Source organism: Talpa europaea (assembly GCF_964194135.1).
Source record: "Talpa europaea genome assembly, chromosome: 6".
Lineage (NCBI taxonomy): Eukaryota > Metazoa > Chordata > Mammalia > Eulipotyphla > Talpidae > Talpa > Talpa europaea.
Window position 1 is genome coordinate 55,598,081 of NC_140072.1, and position 19,113 is coordinate 55,617,193.

Consider the following 19,113-nt stretch of genomic DNA (forward strand, 5'->3'; position numbering starts at 1 on the left):
TTATTATAAAAATGTAATAACAATATTAAGTCCTATTAGCCATATGTGTCAGTATCTAGTGGTACACAATTTATAATATGTGCAATTGGAGAATATATGTGTTGCCTTCATGATTTCTGCTTCTGGGTGCGGTAGTCCAATCATCTCACAATTCTTTCAATAATTTATTTGTTATTTTAACTTCTGTATTATAACTTGCTCTAAGGCACAGATTCCTTAGTTGTAGAACCAAAAATCTTACCTATTATGTGGCCTCTTTGCAAAATAAAGAGGTTTATGCAGACAGTAGGCCCTGATGCTCTCCATTCAAAAACTATATAGGGAATTAGGCAGTTGCTGTCCTTGGTGATGAAATTATTTCATGTCTCTTCTTAAGGAAAACAACTGGTTAAAAAAGCAGTGTAATCTTGAATATACTGCTTGTGGCTACTGTTGGTATCTTCATAGATCTATTTGAACTAGAAAAATACAGACTCCAGTATCTTAATGTCTTGAGTTCCTGACTGCCAGGCAGAGGAAATGTTTAACTATTTTAATCATGTTTCTGTATCTCAGAAAGAAAGCCCTTATGAGAGGAAATGACAACGTCCTACCACAAAGTTATCTCTTATCAGCTATAGTCTCAGTCGATAATGATTTGTCAAACTTGGACATGTGTAAAATGCAAGGGCTGTGTTATTTACTTTGGAAAGGAAAAATTAGATGAAGCTGATAAAGATGGAGTCATGGCTTTTGTTAGAGACTGAAACCATTAGAGACAGTCATTGTTAGCTTAGGAAAGTGTCCTTGGACCCCTCCCTCTGCCCCAGCTGAAACCTAACTCTGCTTGAATCATTCTCTGCAAGTTGAGGGGAGGGAGGGGCAAAGTAGGGGAAGTAGACTGAAGACAGCTTTGACAGAAATTTAGCATTTGAAATGGGGAGCAAAATGTGGACTTTAAAAACAGACTTATTCATTTGTGTTAGTCAGGAAAAATTGCCCTTTGTTCTCATACTCTTCCCCACTCCCATTTATTTAGATTTTTGAAAGTTCATTGCTTATCCTTCCAAAAATATAGCATTCCTTCACGCTCGGTGCACGTTGCTCTCCTCCTTTCTCCTTCCTTAGACATAAGTGATACTTTTTCATTAGTGGAAGCAGAGAAAACACATCTAGCTCAAAGCAACATGAGTCAGTGCATGCTTCACATGCCTTTCTCCTCACAGCGCTCTTCTTGGTTCCTCACAGTGTCCCTAGTGTTCCTCACAGTAGGGAGCATGGAGGAAAAATGATTTCTAAATAGTAGGCTATTTTGGGAGTGGAGGTAGAGTTTGTGAACTGAAACTCCATTCTGTGTCTTCTTTTCTTGTCTGCGGTTCTGTCAACTGCTTTTAAAGCAGGTAGTCATGTGCTTAGGAGGACTTAACTGGATTTTGGTTTCAGAGGCTAAGAAATAGTCTCTGAAAGTGTGAGGACTGGGCACTTTAAATGGTTTGAAGCCTAGTGTGATGAGTTCAGGACAGCTTCACACAGAAAAGGTTTGGTTGAAAATGTATGTTGACTGTGACAGGAAAGGCTTTAGTTCCCTTACTAAATAGTTGACCCATATAAGCCAGTCTTAACCAAGTATCTTTGTTTGTAAAAGACCCCATTAGCTTATTTGTTACAGTTTTCTAGGGATGTAGATGGTCATCTGTAAGGATGTGTCTGACATGTGAAAGGGCCTAGCCTCTGTCTGTGGAATGGCTGGGAGCATTTTCCTTTTGAATGAATGTTGGCTCTGAGTTAAGGCAAAAAAAAAAAAAAAAAAATCAACAAGCCACCTGAAGAATATATAAGCAAAGTCATGATTGAATTTGTTATTCAAATTTATTGCTTTTTTGAGGAAATTGAGACCAAAATAAATTGTAACTTACACATTGGTCACGAAACAAATCCATGTTAGCACTATGATTACACTTCAGCTCTTATCTGCTATGTTCTGTTTTACTCTTTCTTTAGATGTCTAGGCTTAATCAGTATGCCTTATTCAAGTGATAGTTCACTGCTTTTACTTGTAGGCTTGGCTTTTTCATTCATTATCTTATTATTTACATTGTCTTCCATTTTTCCTAGCTGACTTAAATATTCACTAATTCCTATTCTGTTGAGAAGCTGAGTGGCAGGCTATTTTTATTTCATCCTGTGTGGAAAGTTTTGTTTTTGACCACTGAAACTTAGTTTTTTTATGTAGACTGCCATGTGTCTAGAAGATAAACTGAAGTTTTCAAAATCACATCCCCACCTTCTTGTCTTCTCTTTGGAGGCATATGGGTCAAGATGAGTCTCTAAAAGCAGATGCAGGACAGGTGACACTTTTGTCACTTCTTTGCTATCCATCCTTCTGGTCTTTTACTTATCCCTGGTGATATCGTCACAGTTTATTAATCTCATGGTTAAAATATCAAAACTAGATCTTAATTAAGGAGCATGGTTTGTTTTATGATCCTCTCTTGGAAATAAGAGCTGATTTGTAAAATAAAATATATTTTTATACTTAATAGTAAAAGTAAATGCAATTGCTCCTAATAGCTTTGTTTGATTATATTGTGATAATCTTGGTTATGTTCGCAGGTACCTGGGGCCCAAGATTTGGTGGATTTCTCTCCTGTTTATCGATGTCTACACATATATTCAGTTCTGGTGAGTCTTATACGATTTGTAAATCAACATTATTTTAACCTCATTAGAATGGTTGAACATTTTTTTCCTTTCTCCATTTTATGAAGAGATTTATGTACGATAAGAGTTATCTGTACTTTGAAAATTGAGTTAAAAAAAAGAAAATTGAGTTGAAATCACATATGCAGTAATATACATTTTTTTCTTTGTGACACACTTCCTCCTTTCTCCCTTATTGTCTTGCCTCCATGCTCAATGATTTTGCTTAGTTTTTTCAATAGTATGGATGGTTTTGGGAGTTCACAATTGTTGTGTTTAAGTGAAATGTCTATAGAAAGAGAACAGATTCATTCATATCAGGTTCCATAATTGCAAAATCAAATGAATTTTTCCTCTCAAATAGTGAAAAGCCTATGAAAATGGATATTTCGTTTAGTTAATATAATATTGTCAGTACCAAGAGCAGTACTGGAAAAATACTGATAATTTATTTGTACACTTACTAGCTGTATGAGAAATAAGCCTTATTTCTCATTATGAAATGTGACAATAATAATTACCTGCTTAGTACAGTTTTAGATATTGTATGAATGGTGCCTCATCCATTCGCTGGCCCATAACCTGCATTTAATAAATGGCAGTTATGCTGACAAGAGTTTTATGTCTCTAGTGTTGATTATTAGATGCATTATTTGTATTTTTAAAAGTAATATTGCAAGGTATAGACAAGTAGACAGAGGTTCTAGTCTCTTTCATCAACACACAAAGTTTATCAGTTATACACAGTTTATACACTTTTACATATATACAAAGTTTATACACTTTTACATACAGATTCTTAAACTGTGAGGACTAAACAAGAGAACATTGAACTGCCTAATTAAAAATAAAGTATACACAGTGGTATTCTGTAGTGTTGAAGTGTTTGTACATTTCCAATAATTTGAAAAAACATTCTTTATAAGGCAGAAACCCCCGTTTTGCCATTCATAAAGTTCCAAAATTTGGAAAAGATACAACTATTGGTAAGAAGTCTGCTCTATTTTTCTGGAATACATGTTTATTTTTTAGACATTGATGTACCAGTGCTATAGAGATTTTAAGTTAGGACTCAAATTTCCACTTTGCTAAATGAAGTGCCAGAGCATGTACAACTTCTAAGGTTGATTCTCTTCATGGCTTTTTTTTAGAACTTGTCACTTCTCTGTATTTCTTTCCCCATTTTCAATTCACTAATTTGTGCTACTATATGGTGAAAGATAGCGAACTCCTCATAATACTAACAGCAAAGATATTTTTATTTATTTATCTTTGCATAGAACTGGGGTGTAGACCAGAAGTGTTGGGAGGTGAGAGGATTTGCCAGAGACAGAGTGGGGAGCAGAACAAATTTATTGAAATACACTGTTAAGGGGTGCAGCAGGCCAGACAGGAGAGGTGTGCTGCTCCATATGTGGGTTAGCTCCGGGCCCGGGATCGAACTCAGGTTGTAGTTGTGATAGCACTGAGACTTAACCCTTAGGCCAGCAGGGAGACCTCCAAAGATATTTTTTAAAAAGGAGTTATTTAATATAAAGTTGTAGCATAAATATTTTATTTCCTAATGTAGGTAATATTAGCATTAGGCTTTAAAAAAAGGTATGAGAACGTAGAACTGAGAACTGATGAGAAAATAAACCTTATCTCTCTCTTTCCTTCCCATTCCTTCTCCTCTACCAATCTTTTTGGCAGTTGTTACCTGTTTTAGTTTTTGTGGATTCTAGTCCTTCTTTGTGTTCCTCGTGGTTCTCAGGGTTCTTCCCTGACCCTGCTTCTCTTCTTTCTCTCTGCCCTTTCCTGAACATTATAATATACTTTCAAGGTTTAAATTGCTAATGACTTCCAAACCTGTATCTCTACTTCTCAGCTTTCCCTTGAGTTTTAGATTTTTATATATAATCGTCTACTGAACCTAGCCTTTTGAATATTCCCCAGAAGCACAAACTTTATTTATTTCAAAATCAACTCATCTCCCTTTGCTCCCTAAAATCTACTTCTTATGTATACAGTGATTGATCTTAGGTAATAACAGCATTATCTGTCTAGTCATCAGCCAGAAACCTAAACCCTTCTATTTTCCCCACTCCTACATTTGGAAATTTTACCTCCCAAATATATACATATAGTTCTACTTGCCTCTCCTAAAATTATTGCCATAGTTCATATTTTCACCAGGATTATTCCATAGTAGTGGTCTCTCTACCTTACATCATAAATCTTTAAATTATTTCTCACTGTAGTTATAATAATCCTTCTATCATACAAATTTGATGATGTTACTACTTACGATTCTCTAATTGGTCATTTGTGGAGTAAAATATAGAAGCATAAAAGAAAGTATAACATACAAAATTACAGATTTTTCATGTTCTGTCTGCCATATTTCCTGCTACCACCTTGTTTTAATGATATTGAAAATGCTTCCAGTTCTTTGAATGCACCATGCCCTTTCATACTTCTTAGCCTTTCTTTGTGCCAGTCCCTGCTTCAGTTACTAGCCCCATTTCTTATCTTATGGATTAATATTTGTTTCATACTTGTGTGTGCAGAAAATTTTCCTGTTATTTCAGGTTGTGCTCAGTGGGCTCCCTTACCCTTTGTGCTATTAGAGGACCCAGTGCATATTTATACTGGTGCTTACTATATTCTGTCACCATATTCTAAAAATGTGTTCTTTTTTCTCAATAGACTATAAGCTCTATTAGGGCAAGTACCATGTTTTATTCATCTCTTTTTGCCCTCACACTCTGTTTTAGTAGTACATAATTTGCAATAAATGTTTATTTTTGATTTTGAAAGATAGCTACCCTCCTTTTGACCTGCCAATGAATCCACTATTCTAGTCTCAGACTGCGTTATACAATATCAGGGCTGGGACTTATACGAGGGAAAACAGTTCTATTGGTGTCCAACGGAAGGATCATAACAGAAGTAACAAAAAGTTCTAATATTTTGTCATTTACAATAGTGTTTATCTGAACTTTTGGCCTGGAGGATAACAAGGCACACTTTGAATAAACATGGCAATATTTATTATTTTTAGTGAAACCGACCTTCCATTCACCCCCCTTTTATGGCTGTGCTGCTTATAAATTCCCAAAGGATTATTTGAAAAATCCTACTTATATCTGCCAGCCTTATCAGTAGGGCAGGAGTTCACGTATTGTAACAGGAGGTCAGATTTCGGTCATGGTCTTATAGATGGGGCCAAGCACCTGTAAATTCTTCCTTTGGTGACTAAAGTGAAGTACAATATCAAACAGGCTGTGAGACTTTTCTAGGAAGTGCTGAACTTTGGCAGGAAGGGCAAACTTTGGCAGGAGGAGGGGCGGGAAGAAAGTTAACAAGGGTCAGATAGTGGTTAATTGAGACTTGGTCCTTGATACAGTAGTGCAATGGAAACGTTCAGGGCAAAGATAGGTGTATTTTATGGAATTGTTACAAACAACTGATCTTCTTTAAATCTTCATATACAGTTTAGAGATGGGCAGGTAAGGGGGAGGATATAAAACACAATTTTACAGTCATTAAAGATAATTTGTAAGAAAGGAAAAGTAAAAAATTCCATGGAAGAAAAGTGATGAATATTAAAAATCTGAGGTTCCTGTGTGTCATATACCAGTAATGAAAAAGATAGATGGACTCTCTCTTTAATGGAGAGAAACCAGTCTGTCCTGCAGAGTTTTTGAAAACTATCAAGCCAATGATATCTGCCATGTTTTTGAGCTCCAAGCCTTGAACCCAGCTCAATTTCAACAAAGATTTGTATGTAATTTAAGTGTCTCTAGACACTGCAACATATTTCTGACTCTTCTCCAATTTTTCTGCTCGTGCACCCTTATGTCACTGGAAGGGTGTGTGTGACTCAAAATAAGAAACTTGGGTGTCATTAAGAGCCTGGGGGAGCAAACCTATTAATACAGTCATACTCCTAGTTTGTGGGTCTCTTTACAGTCATCTCCTCCTGTGGTATCTTGGCCTCTAATGATCTGCATCACCTGCTTATTAATGACTAAAAAAATTCCTAGATTGAAAAATATATATACATACTTTTAATGTATGTTAAAGTCTAATAAAAAAAGTTTAAAGATTTCTGACATTTGGGTCTAGATATAGCAGTTATAGCAATATATAGAATTTTGTTTTAGTAAGCAGCAATACTTGAGTATCATAGGAATAATAAGAACCTCAGTTTTATCTTATTCTCCTTCCATCACTAAAGGAGACTGTAAAAACAGTTTAAGGCATAAAGGAATGCACAATGCCGTGCAGTGAATTCACTATTACAAAACTCTAGCAAGTGTAATATTTCTTTTAAACTTTCTTGGGCATGGTGTCTGTGAGAATTTGATGAAAGCTGTGAGCCCTTTCCTCAGACAAAATGCACATATGTATATACATGTGATATTTGGCTTAGAATTTCAGAGGCTTCCCTGTCTCCTGAATCTTATCCATAAACTTAGAAAGAATCCCTTATCTAAAGGGAAGTACAGATTGAGTTAGGTTTCAGGTACCCCTGATGACAGACCTATGACCCACAATTGCTTACCCCAATTCTATTTGATTACCCCCTTTGTAAACCTGCTAAATACTCCCTACACTCTTTGTCTTTTCCTTAGATTTGGAAGTCTTGTCAAAATTTAAAAGCAAGTTTCAAAGTGACCTTAATTCTATGTCATAAATCTTTTTCCTTGGGTGACCATTATGTATGACAAGCTGGTAACCTCTTTTTCTGTTAAGAAGAAGTGATATCAGCACCTAATAGTTTTGTCCCCTCAATTATTTTTCTTAGGTGTATTAAGAGCAGATATTTAGAAATAATTTTCAGAACTATAGTTGGTAATTGATCTCCCTAAACTTAAATAATTGTGTTATTTCATAATATTTTATTTCCTTTTAATATTATCTTTTTAAATAGTTGTCTATATGTAGGAGAGGTGGATCAGCATCAGAGCTAGAATTTATCCACAATCTCTTTACAATCCATGGTTGTTGCTGGGGCAAGGGAGGGGTGGGGTGGGCAGGAATCTTCCTGGAACATATTTCTCCCTGTCTAATCTGAGGATTTCTATTGGTGTAGTCTGCCTGCAACTGGCGGAAACTACAAAATTCATGATAATATAATCAGAGGTAATATAGTGAGGGATTTGGAGTGGAAAAAGGAATAGATAAAAGCAGTTTTAGGTGGCATGTTTTCTGAAGTGTTAAGGAAATTAATGAAATTACTTAGCAGTTGGCTATTATATTAAAGCACTTGGGAAATAAACACTTGAAGAATACTTCTTAAGCTTTCTATTGGAAGATTTCAGTTACAGAAAATTGATTATTTTTGGCATTGTGAAAGTTAGACTTCAAGATCCTTTTGAATAGTGGTAGTTGAAAGATGTGTGTGTATGTGTTTGTGTGTGTGTCTAAAATAGAGTCTAGGATTTTACATAACACTTTGCTCAATAGTCTCATAGTGCTTCACAAGTTCGCTATATTAAATTAGTGATTATTACATGGTAGATAATTAGTAAACACCTATTTAGTAGACACTGACCTCACTTTGAACCATGCTATGGAATATTTTATTTTTTGCCACCAGAACTTAGATTTTCAGAATTCTTATTCCTATACTTTTATCAGAAGGCACTATTGCTATTTAATAACCAAGTAAATTAGCAGCAAGAATTGGAACATAGATTTAAAGCAAAGCTGAAACAGTGGGTATATATATATTATTTTAAGAATTATTATTGATTTTTTAAAAGTGAGTTAATATTTTTAAAAATAGTGGAACATTTCTGCTTTGTCTTGATAGTAAGGCAGTTGATTGGCAAATTAAAAAAAGATGCTATTTGTACATCAACCTCACAGTTTTTACTAATGCTTTTTGCAGACCACTAATCTGGTGAATGAATGCTAATAAACAAAGCTGTGATTGGAGTTTTCATTTTCATTAAAATTGATTTTACTTTTCCAAAGCCTAGTTTTTAAAAATAGAACTATACTCATTCTATAGGTTGAGACTATTGCAATATATTTATTTTATATAACTAGTAAAAATTCATTATTTCAACTCAGTTTTTTGTAGACACTTGAATGGACATTTGTATGTTTAGTTTGTGTATAAACACAAGCTGGACCATTTATTTCTCCTGTGGTAGAAGTTAAAGAAATGAGAAATGCCTAAATGCAAAATTGAGATGCTTAGAGTTTGTGAATAAGTTTTTTTTTCTTATTTGACATTTCTAGAGATTGTGTTACACAGAAAGGGAAACATCACATTATTTTGCTAGTCTTAAGAAATTTGAAATTACAATATATGTAAATTTCCAGTATTGCTAAAAACATATAACTTGATGATCTAGATCTCTTCATAGCTGATTCTGGAGCTGTATTTCTGGAATCCCAGTCTCATCAGTTGATCTGTTTGAAAAAAAAAAAGAAGGGTCCCCTATTTCATATGTCATTAAAACTATGTTTTGTATTGTCTAGGGTCTCTCACAGTTCAAATTAGTATATTCTGGGAATATCTGTGTAAAATAAACATGTTAAATTTTATTAAGCCAGAATTTCCTAACACAGTGAGAGAAGCAAAGATGATCAGGACATTTTACACTCTCAAAAAGCTTATAATTAATGGATCTAGAGAAATGCTTCTTGGTAAGATACTCTAAAGACGCTGGATTTTAGCAGAAAATCCATCATGTTTATTTGAAATATATAAACTTTCTTTGGGAAATAACAAAAGAACATTGAACTTTTAATGGAAAAACCTTCCTGAGGACAGTAATTTGAAGTGAGTAGGTAACCATTTTCAAATCTCTTGGACTAGCATTGATGTTAGAGAGTAATTCTGATGTTCATATACCTAAACATTTTTTAAGGACTTTAAATTGCTGATATTCCAATAGCTGGAATTAGACGCTATTCCTCTGAATCCTTTTTGTAATTTTTCTTTTGTTTTCATTTTAAATGGACTTCGTTTTGCCTCTCAGAAACATTCACCTGCTTTCCCCCGCTAAGACAAATGCAAGTTGCATTGTTGAGTAGCCAACTTATACTGTTAGAAAAGAGCTGGAAACTTTGAGGTTTGTTTCCATGGTGATTCTGAATACTTCTGAGCAATAAGAATGTATTTTAAGAGATTGTTTTTAATGTGGAAAGTTTTGCCCTGAAATGTTTGGTGACTCCTGGTCCATCTGTGACACTTAACAGATTGTCTCATCACTCTCCTGCCATATCTCACTGCCTCCTCATTTCACTGAGCCACTAGTGCCTGGTGAGGTTAGATAGGCATAAACACTACATAGATCTTAGAAAAAAGCTTTGGGTGAGATACTTTGTGCACAGCATTGATAAGGACACAGGAAAAGCCATTTGTAGTGATAACTTTCCTGTAGTATGGTCTAATGGACCCTGGTCTGTAGTAGCTATAATCTAACTTTTAATAATTGTCATATTGATCTTGTAACCTGGTGACCTTATACCCCGACACATACATATCATTTGGCTTTGAATGAACAAGAGCCAAAAATAAATGTGATTAAATTTTTTTTTCCTTTGGGCATGCTTACCTTTATTTAATGCTTGCTTTGCGAAGATCTTCTCAAGTGTATTTACTTGTTTTAACAAGTAATACTTTGTTTTATCTGTAAAATATCTGTATTTGACCTATAATATGTCCCTTAAGCAGTTTTAAATACCACAATAATGGTTTTTTTCAAACTTTGACAAAATGTTCAAGAAACAATTTATTTTCCATGTAACACAATAATGGATACCATTTAAATTGTATCAAAATTGCTTCAAATCCTTTAGTTTCTCATTTCCAGAATAAAGTAAATGTCTACCACATAGAATTCCATATTCTATCCTTAACTTAACTTTTACCACTTTTCTAGATGCTCTTTTCCTTCTGCCTGCTTATAATCTATGCTACACACATACTGACCCTATCTTCTCTCATTATGATGCCTCTGCATAGGCGATTCTCTTTCCAGAACCATACTTCATATTTTTGATGTTTCTTCCTATTAACTATGCCATACGTTCCCCATTGTTGAGATACCTGGATTTGCCATTTAAATCTCTCCCTTGCCTCTTAAATCCAACCAAATCTCATATCTTTTTCTGCCTTTTCTTTTATACTTTGAATGCAACTGCCAGGCTTTTGTTTATTCATTTTCAATTCTTTTTTTTTTTCTAACTCTGACAGATATGTCAATACTTTCCTTAGCATCTTAAGTTATTAAAGCAAGGATTAAGAGTTCACGCATACACATTCTTGGCAGTGACTATTCTATTTAAAATTTCAAAGCAAATCCCTTCCCTGCTTTAGTGTTTTTTTTCTGTAGCACCTTTCCATAGCATTTTAAGCATATATTTTACAAAATTTGTTTTCTTGTGATGAGAACTTTTAAGATCTATTTTTAGCAAGTTTCAAATGTGCAGTATATACAGTATTTACTATAGTCACTATGTTATATATTGCATCCTATGACTTAATTTATTTTATAACTGAAAGTTTGTGTCTATGAGCTTGGTTTTCTTTTTTTTTTTTTTGAATAATATCACACATATAAGCATGGTCATATGGTCTTTGTCTTTCTGTCTGACTCATTTAACTTAGCATAATGCCCTCAAGGTCCCTCCTTTGTTGTTACAAATGGTAAGATTTCATTTTTTTGTGCATTAATATGTTTTCTGTTTTTAAATTAAAAATACTTAGGTTTATTCACTTTCCTAAAATGCTTTCTATACTGGATACTTAGGTTAATACATTGTCCTAAATGTTGGATATTGTGAGGGGGCCACAAATAACCAAAGCAAGAGCCTCATAATCTAAAACAAGAAGATTTGTTGGGGGGAGTTTCCTTTTGTTTTATAGGGGAAATTTGGTCATTCAGGCATTATGTAAGTTTGGATATCAAATGATCTTCTGACCAGAAGCAAATGCCATAGCAGAACTCATATTTTTTTTATGGTTGGTTACATAGCAGGTGTAATGGACAAGTTTGTTTTAAAACTGTGAATAGAGGGCCTCCCCTGGTGGCGCAGCAGTTGAGCGCTGGGCTGCGAAGCTGCCTGCAGCCTCTGCAGCACTGGTTCCATGCCCCGGCTGCCATTGAGGGTCCCACATGGCACGACAGACCTCTCCTGCTGCCCGCTGCTCCCCTCAGCAGTGTACTTCTGTCTTTTTGCCTGTTCTGCTCCCCGCTCTGGCTCTGGTGAATTCTCTCACCCTCCCCTGCTTCTGACTGTACCCAGTGCTTGTATAAATAAATAAATCTTAAAAAAAAATAAAAATAAAAAAATAAAACTGTGAATAGAACTGACTTGTTTTAAATTGTGGAGGATTGGGAAAGCTTGAGGTTGAGACTATAGTGAATTCTCTACTTTTTCAGATTCCTATTATTTAAACCACAACCGAAAGGTGAAGTAGTTTAGGACCTTACACTGAGTAAAGACTCATATTCTGCCTATCCACATCCCAGATTTTCTTAGGGAAGGTGGATGGACTTCAAATTCATCTTTTTGAAATGATAACCTCATAGTCTTTAACTTGCAGTACTGTTTTTCCTGCCACGTAGAAGGAGCTTAACAATTGTGGAAAGAATAAATGAATGCTCAAAATACCTCAAGAAATATTGTGGAAAAGATTAGTGGTCACATGAAAGAATTCCTGCCTGAATTAGTTTAAGAACAATTAGTTGTTTGCTTGAAATTAACATAGTTCATAGATCTATTATATGAAGTATTATTAACGAAAGTTTGGGATTTCTTCATGCTCTGAGATAATATATAAGTTGTGTTAATATATTTTCATGTAGATATGAAAAATGAGGTCAGTTATGATGTTTAATGGTGATGTTTGTAGAAGTTCAGATTGTATTAAACTGTAACTAAAATTCTTAAAGAAATAGAAAACTTTTTTTTTTTTTAAACCTGGCAGGTGCACTATGGTGGTAGTATCTGAGGTGGGGGGAATCCCATGCTTCCAAAATACCAACAATATTGGGAGTCAGTGTTATCTCAATAAAAACAACCTTCCCTCCCTGCAAGATTTAGTTTCCTTTACTTGTTTCAGTATTCCTTTTTAGCTTGTGTTTTTGTTTTTATCCTTGTAAGATGGATGCTGTGTGTTTAAGCATCATTTTTATATCTCAGAAAGAAAGTGGGTGGGAAGATCAAAGTCCAAACTCTGTATTCAATTCGAATCTATTTCTGTTATCAGGAAAAGAGAGTAGCGTCAATCAAAGAATGAAAAGTTTTGTAAAAATGCTGAATTCTTTTACAATTTTAAAAGCAAAACTGGAAATCATTTGGTTACTAGCCAACATGGTGTTTTGTAAAACTAGATACAAATGAGATTAATATAAACGTAAATCTTAAGAGAGATTACTTAAATTCTGTGAAACGACTCAATTTCCCCCATTTAAAAAACTAAATAATGTATTTTATCTCACATGTTTCTGTGAGAATGAATTGAAAGAATAGGTGTCAAAACACTGGCACAGGGCCTCCCCTGGTGGCGCAGCCGTTGAATGCTGGGCTGTGAAGCTGCCCGCAGCCTCTGCAGCGCAGGTTCGATCCCCTGCTGCCAGCGAGGGCTCCACATGGTGTGACAGACCTCTCCTGCCGCCCGCTGCTCCCCTCAGCAGTGTATTTTGTCAGTCTGCCTGTTCTGTTCCCTGCTCTGGCTCTGGTGAATCCTCTCACCCGCCTGCGCTTCTGACAGTACCCAGTGCTTGTATAAATAAATAAAAAAATCTTAAAAAAATAAAAAAATAAAAACACTGGCATAATACCTGGAACCGACTTAATCTTAAAGAATTGTTTCATCTCCTAATTTGTACACATTGTGTTCACCTCCCCATCACCAAATTTCCATATTATAAAAAGAAGCTTTTAAAAATGCACTGAGGGAGAATAAGGGACTAGGAGCTAGACTACTGCATGCACAGACATAAATGCATAGAGGAAGAAATAATACAAGAAAACCTATATAATTCCTCACATAATCCATCCCCATTTTTTTTTTTTTTTAAGATTTATTTATTTATTTATTGATGCAAGCACTGGCTACAGTCAGAAGCATGGGAGGGTGAGAGAATTCACCAGAGCCAGAGCGGGGAGCAGAGCAGGCAGAAGGACCGAAGTACACTGCTGAGGGGAGCAGCGGGCGGAAGGAGAGGTCTGCGCGCCATGTGGGACCCTCTTCCAGTGACCGGGGAGCAGCCAGGGATCGAACTGGCGGTGCAGAGGCTGCGGGTAATTTCGCAACCCAGCGCTCAACCGCTGCGCCACCCGGGTGGCCCAATCCATCCCCATTTAATGTCACCTTTTTTTTTTTTTTTTGAAGATTTATTTATTTATACAAGCACTGGGTACAGTCAGAAGCGCGGGAGGGTGAGAGAATTCACCAGAGCCAGAGCGGGGAGCAGAGCAGGCAGAAGGACCAAAGTACACTGCTGAGGGGAGCAGCGGGCGGCAGGAGAGGTCTGTGCGCCATGTGGGACCCTCCTCTGGTGGCCGGGGAGCAGCCGGGGATCGAACGGGCATGCAGAGGCCGCGGGCAGCTTTGCAACCCAGCGCTCAACCGCTGTGCCATTGGGGAGGCCCTTAATGTCACCTTTATAAAAATTCTAATCTAGAGGTTAAGAGCATAAAATAATGGGAAAGGGCTTTTGTATACCCTTTGTTTTAACCATCTCTTTACCTTGGCCTAAAGCTGTTAAATTTATCACCTAAAGTCACACAAATGATCGTTAGATTATAACTAAAAACTAGATATATGTTCTCGCATGCTTTCTTCATCATTGTCATTCTCATCAAAACTACTAAATTTATTGTGCTGTGTGTGAAGTCTTAAGTACACAGTATATTATATTAAGCTACACAGTATATTATATTGCCCCTTAAGATGGTCATAATGGATAAATAGACTTCATAAATCTAATCAGTCCATGGTTTTTCTTCTTTCACTTGCTGTAAAGGATTGTCTTGGTTTTCTATCAATAATGATTGGGGGCAGGGATAGAGGTGAGAAGGCCTATGTTGTTTAGGCTGTTTAAAAACGTCTTCTCTCCTTCAGAGTTGCCTTTGGTGCATATGATAGTAATTCTGAACTTTCAGGTTTTTTTTTAAATTTTATTTTTATATTCCCCATACAATTGCAACCCCCTTAGTTTGACCCCAATCCCTCCTTTCCCTGCCCCCCCCATAGTATGTCTCTGGTTCATAGTTGTTTCTTGATTTTTATTTTTTCTTTCTTACAGCTATTCTTTTTCCTGGTCCCTTATTTAGGTTTTCTAGATTCCTGCGATGAGTGAGGCCATCCGGTCTTTTTCTTTTTCTTTCTGGCTTATTTTGCCGAGCATGATCCCTTCCAAACCCATCCATGTTGCTGCAAATTGCATGTGTTTATCTTTTTTGAATGCTGAGTAATATTCCATTGTGTATATGTACCACATTTTCTTGTTCCAGTCATCTATTTTTGGGCATTTGGGTTGTTTCCAAAGCTTAGCTATTGTAAACAGTGCTGCTATAAACATAGGGGTGCAGGTGCTCTTTGGAATTGATGTTTCTGTGTCCTTTGGGTAAATACCTAGGAGTGGAATTGCTGGATCATATGGAAGCTGTATCTTTAGTAGGTTGGGGAATCTCCACACAGCTTTCCATAGTGGTTGGACCAGTTTGCACTCCCACCAGCAAATCAGGAGAGTTCCTTTTTCTCCACATCCTCGCCAACATTTGTTGTTGCTAGTTTTTTTTTAATATGTGCCATTCTCACTGGTGTGAGATGGTATCTCATTGTAGTTTTGATTTATATTTCCCTGATTGCAAGTGATGTTGAACATTTTTTCATAGGCCCGTTAGCCATTTGTATTTCCTCTTTGGAGAAGTTTCTTGAACTTTAATTTTTTATGTGACTTTTTTGGTCAAAATCTTTGTCCTGCTTGTCCAGAACCATCTTACTACCACAGTCATCGCAGGGAGAGTAGCAGGATTTTCCTTGCACAAGCAATAAGAGTAATTACTTTTCTTCTATGAAAAATGTCTGCCTATTAGTTTTTTTCTCCTGTGATAATGAAACCAGTTATCTAGAAGATAGCAAATGCCCACCTAAGACCACATCTGGTGGGAACTGGTTATGCGCTTAAGCAGTCAACAATGGCTACCTGTGGGTCTTTTTTTAAGATTTTATTCAGGGTTTTAGGGGAGCCTTAGAGACACTATCCCTAATTTTCACTTGCATTTTCCCTATTATCTTTCTGCATTTTCCTACATTATTCAGAAATTCAGAAGTATATATATATATATATATATATATTTATCAAATAGCACATTGAAAAGTAGCTGGGCCTTAAAATTCTAAATGAAAATACAAAAATAGGAGATTTTGTATCAGTATTTACATGGGGGCAAAAGAATACAAGAAGTGTGTGCTAATAATAAACATAAAAGTGAATAAATGAATGCATATGTATATCATTACATACATATATACATATGTGCATGGGGGGAGGGCTGTGGCCCTAGAGGAGAGTGCTGGGTACTGATGTTTGGGAAGCAGTTACAGGGTCTCTGCATCTCTGTTCATCTTGTAGCAAAGGCAATGACTGTGTTCCACACCATCTTTTGCAGAGTTTTTGTGTAGCCAGCAGATTTGGATGGTGGGGATAGTGTCTCACTCCTGAAAGAAAGAAGCAGGCTTGTTTCCAGACATGGGGATATAGGTAGTGGTTTTAAATGGAACAACAGATTTTGGATTGCCTACCCTCACGGTTCTCCTTTACTGCAAATCCGCCGTGTATATGGGTGTCACATTGCCCTGTGGAAACTGGGACTCTGGGAGCAGGTGCAAGTATGCTGATAATCTGGCTACTGCTATTGATATTAGTAATGAAGTCCTTTGTTCTCTGATCCTGGAGTTTTGTGCCTTCTGTTAGCATCCATGAAACTGGCACAGTAATTTGTTGGCTTGCAAATAGTGAAATCTCAGGCTTCATGGTTCTTTATTTTGGAATCATTAAAATCAAGAGTTATTCAGGTGGGGATCATCAATATAATAAATATAGTAGGGGAATTTTGGTAAAGAATAGTATATTTTGTATGGTCTTAAAATATCTACCCAAGATTACTTATGAAAAACAGGCAAAAATAGTTATTGGGCGCTGTATTTATCAGGTGATCAAAATTTATCAGGCAATTAAATCAGTTAATCAGGTCATTTATCAGGTAATTAAAGTTAAATTGAGGATCAGACAGATATCCTGTGCCTCTGAATCCCTGAAAGGCATATGCATTCCTTATGTAGTATTCTGAGTAGAAGTACATAATCTAATTTATGAGGAAATATTACAAAAACCCAAAGTTAGGACATTCTATTATTAAATGAATGAATAAAATGAAAGAATGAAAAAAAGGGAAAAAGTGTATATTTTTCAAATTGTCAGCCATAAAGATAAGGAAAAGCTGAGAATTAAATGAAGTAAAAGAGACATTTTACTACAACAGGGATTGGGAACTATTTTCTTTCTTTGTTTTTGTTTTTATGTTTATTGAGGTAATGTTTATTTACAGCAAAATATATGTTTTAAAAGTGTAGGTTTGCACCTCTACAAATGTGTTAGCGCATTACACACACTACCAAAGCCCCAATAATCCTCCACCATAACCTGCTGGGCCCTTCATCCCTTCACTTTCCCACATCCTCACCAACTGCCCTTTCTGTACCCTCAGTTCTGCAGTCCAATTTCAAGGATGTGTTTTGGTTTGCTTTTGTCTATTCCTTTGTTTTTTTATATTCCATATGAGTAAAATTATCTGGTATTTGTTTTTATTCTGACTGGCAGACTTTTCAAAAAATTTTTTTATATTTATTTTCTTACATCTTTGTTAAATTTTGAACAGAATTTGCTTTCTCCCTGCTTGTGTAGTCCCCTTAGTTCTCCCACCACCATAGCACCCATGATCCATCACCACAGTCCCTTGTGCTCTTCCCTCCCCAGTTTTGACCCTTCTCCCACTTCCCTGCTGTATGTCTCAGATCTATGATCAGCAGACATAGTAAATGGTTTTGGCTTTGTGGTCAATAGAGTGTTATAACCAATGTTATAGCTCAAAAGCAGCCAGACAAAATTTGTAAATGAATGGATGAAGAGGTATACCATTAATACAACTTTATTTACAAAACAGTGTGACCCATGGGCCATGGTTCTTGTACTTAAGGAAAAATATGCTGTACAGGACATTCTTGGGACCCGTGACAAAATTGGAATATGGACAGTAGTCTAAGAAAATACCAAATTTTCAAAAATTGATAAATATTCTCTGGTTATAGAAGGCATTCTTATTCTCAGAACTGCATAATGAAGTACTTTGGAAAAAAGAGTTTGATGTCTACAATGTACTTTCAAAAGGCTAAGAAAATATACATGTATAGAAAGAGAGCAAATGATATAGCATATAGAACAAAATATCAACAGTCGGTAAATCTGCATGGAGAATACATGGGTGTTTTCTTATACTGCTCTTACATTTTTTTCTGTAAATTGGAATTATTTCCAAATAAAACTTTAAGAGTATGTGTGTTTATATATGTGAATTTATATGTATGTACATAGCCTATAGGGAGGGGAAATGTAAAAAAAAAATTGTAGCTCCTTTGAATTCTTTGATAGATAGATACTACAAAAAAAAAAAAAAAAAAAGAAAGTAACCAAAATGAATTGAAAGTGAAAATCTGTGATTGATGTAACAAGGGAAGCCAGCAGACATCATCCTTGGCCTAATCTGAATGCACTTAGTTACCAAGCGGCTGTCGGGGCCAGAGGTTTCAGTGCGGTCTAAAAACGATGGTGGGAGCCACATTTTCCAGACTGCGAAACACAGGGTACCTTGTTTAGTCAGCACAGTTTAGGTCAAATGTGGTTATGAAAAACAGATGAATTCTGGTGATCAAGTTGTACTTTGACAAATATTCCATTGTTTGAACATGCAGTAATTTCTGAAAAATGTGAAGCAGCCTGAACTGCAGAGATTGAGTTCTCTTTTCTCAACTCCCTTGCCCGCTCACAAAGTTCTTGTCATCGTGGGGAGTAGAAATAACAGGGCAGAAGAAGTATGTTAGATGCTCCCTTCCCCCTTCTTTTTTTTTTTTTCCTTCTTTTTTTTTTCCTTTGCTCTACTGGCAAATCAAGCAGTTCTGAGCAGGCTGTTTTGTCAGCTGGAGGTCTTGCACTATTCTGGGCTTGGGGGACAGCTTTATTGTTTCAGTTTTGTGGCTAGTGGTATGTTCTAGTGAATTAGATACTTTGAGTTTATCCCATTAATAAAAACTAGTACTTGAGGTTTAAGGAGACGTTGTTATATTTCACTGGCTCTTCTGACCATGACCTGAGAGTCATCATTTCATCTTCTGTCTAGTTCTCTATTTCCACC

General features: G+C 36.0%; 1 protein-coding gene across 2 annotated transcripts in view; it reads left to right on the plus strand.

Annotated features, from left to right (window-relative positions):
- The window catches only part of EXOC6B (exocyst complex component 6B), a gene marked incomplete at both ends in the record, with an annotated part of 577,226 nt that overhangs the window by 250,023 nt on the left and 308,090 nt on the right, over positions 1–19,113 (plus strand). For both annotated transcript variants that reach the window (XM_084235083.1, XM_084235084.1), the window contains one exon: positions 2,593–2,661. In XM_084235083.1, the coding sequence (XP_084091209.1) occupies positions 2,593–2,661 (69 nt within the window). The remainder of the gene's footprint in view (positions 1–2,592; positions 2,662–19,113) is intronic.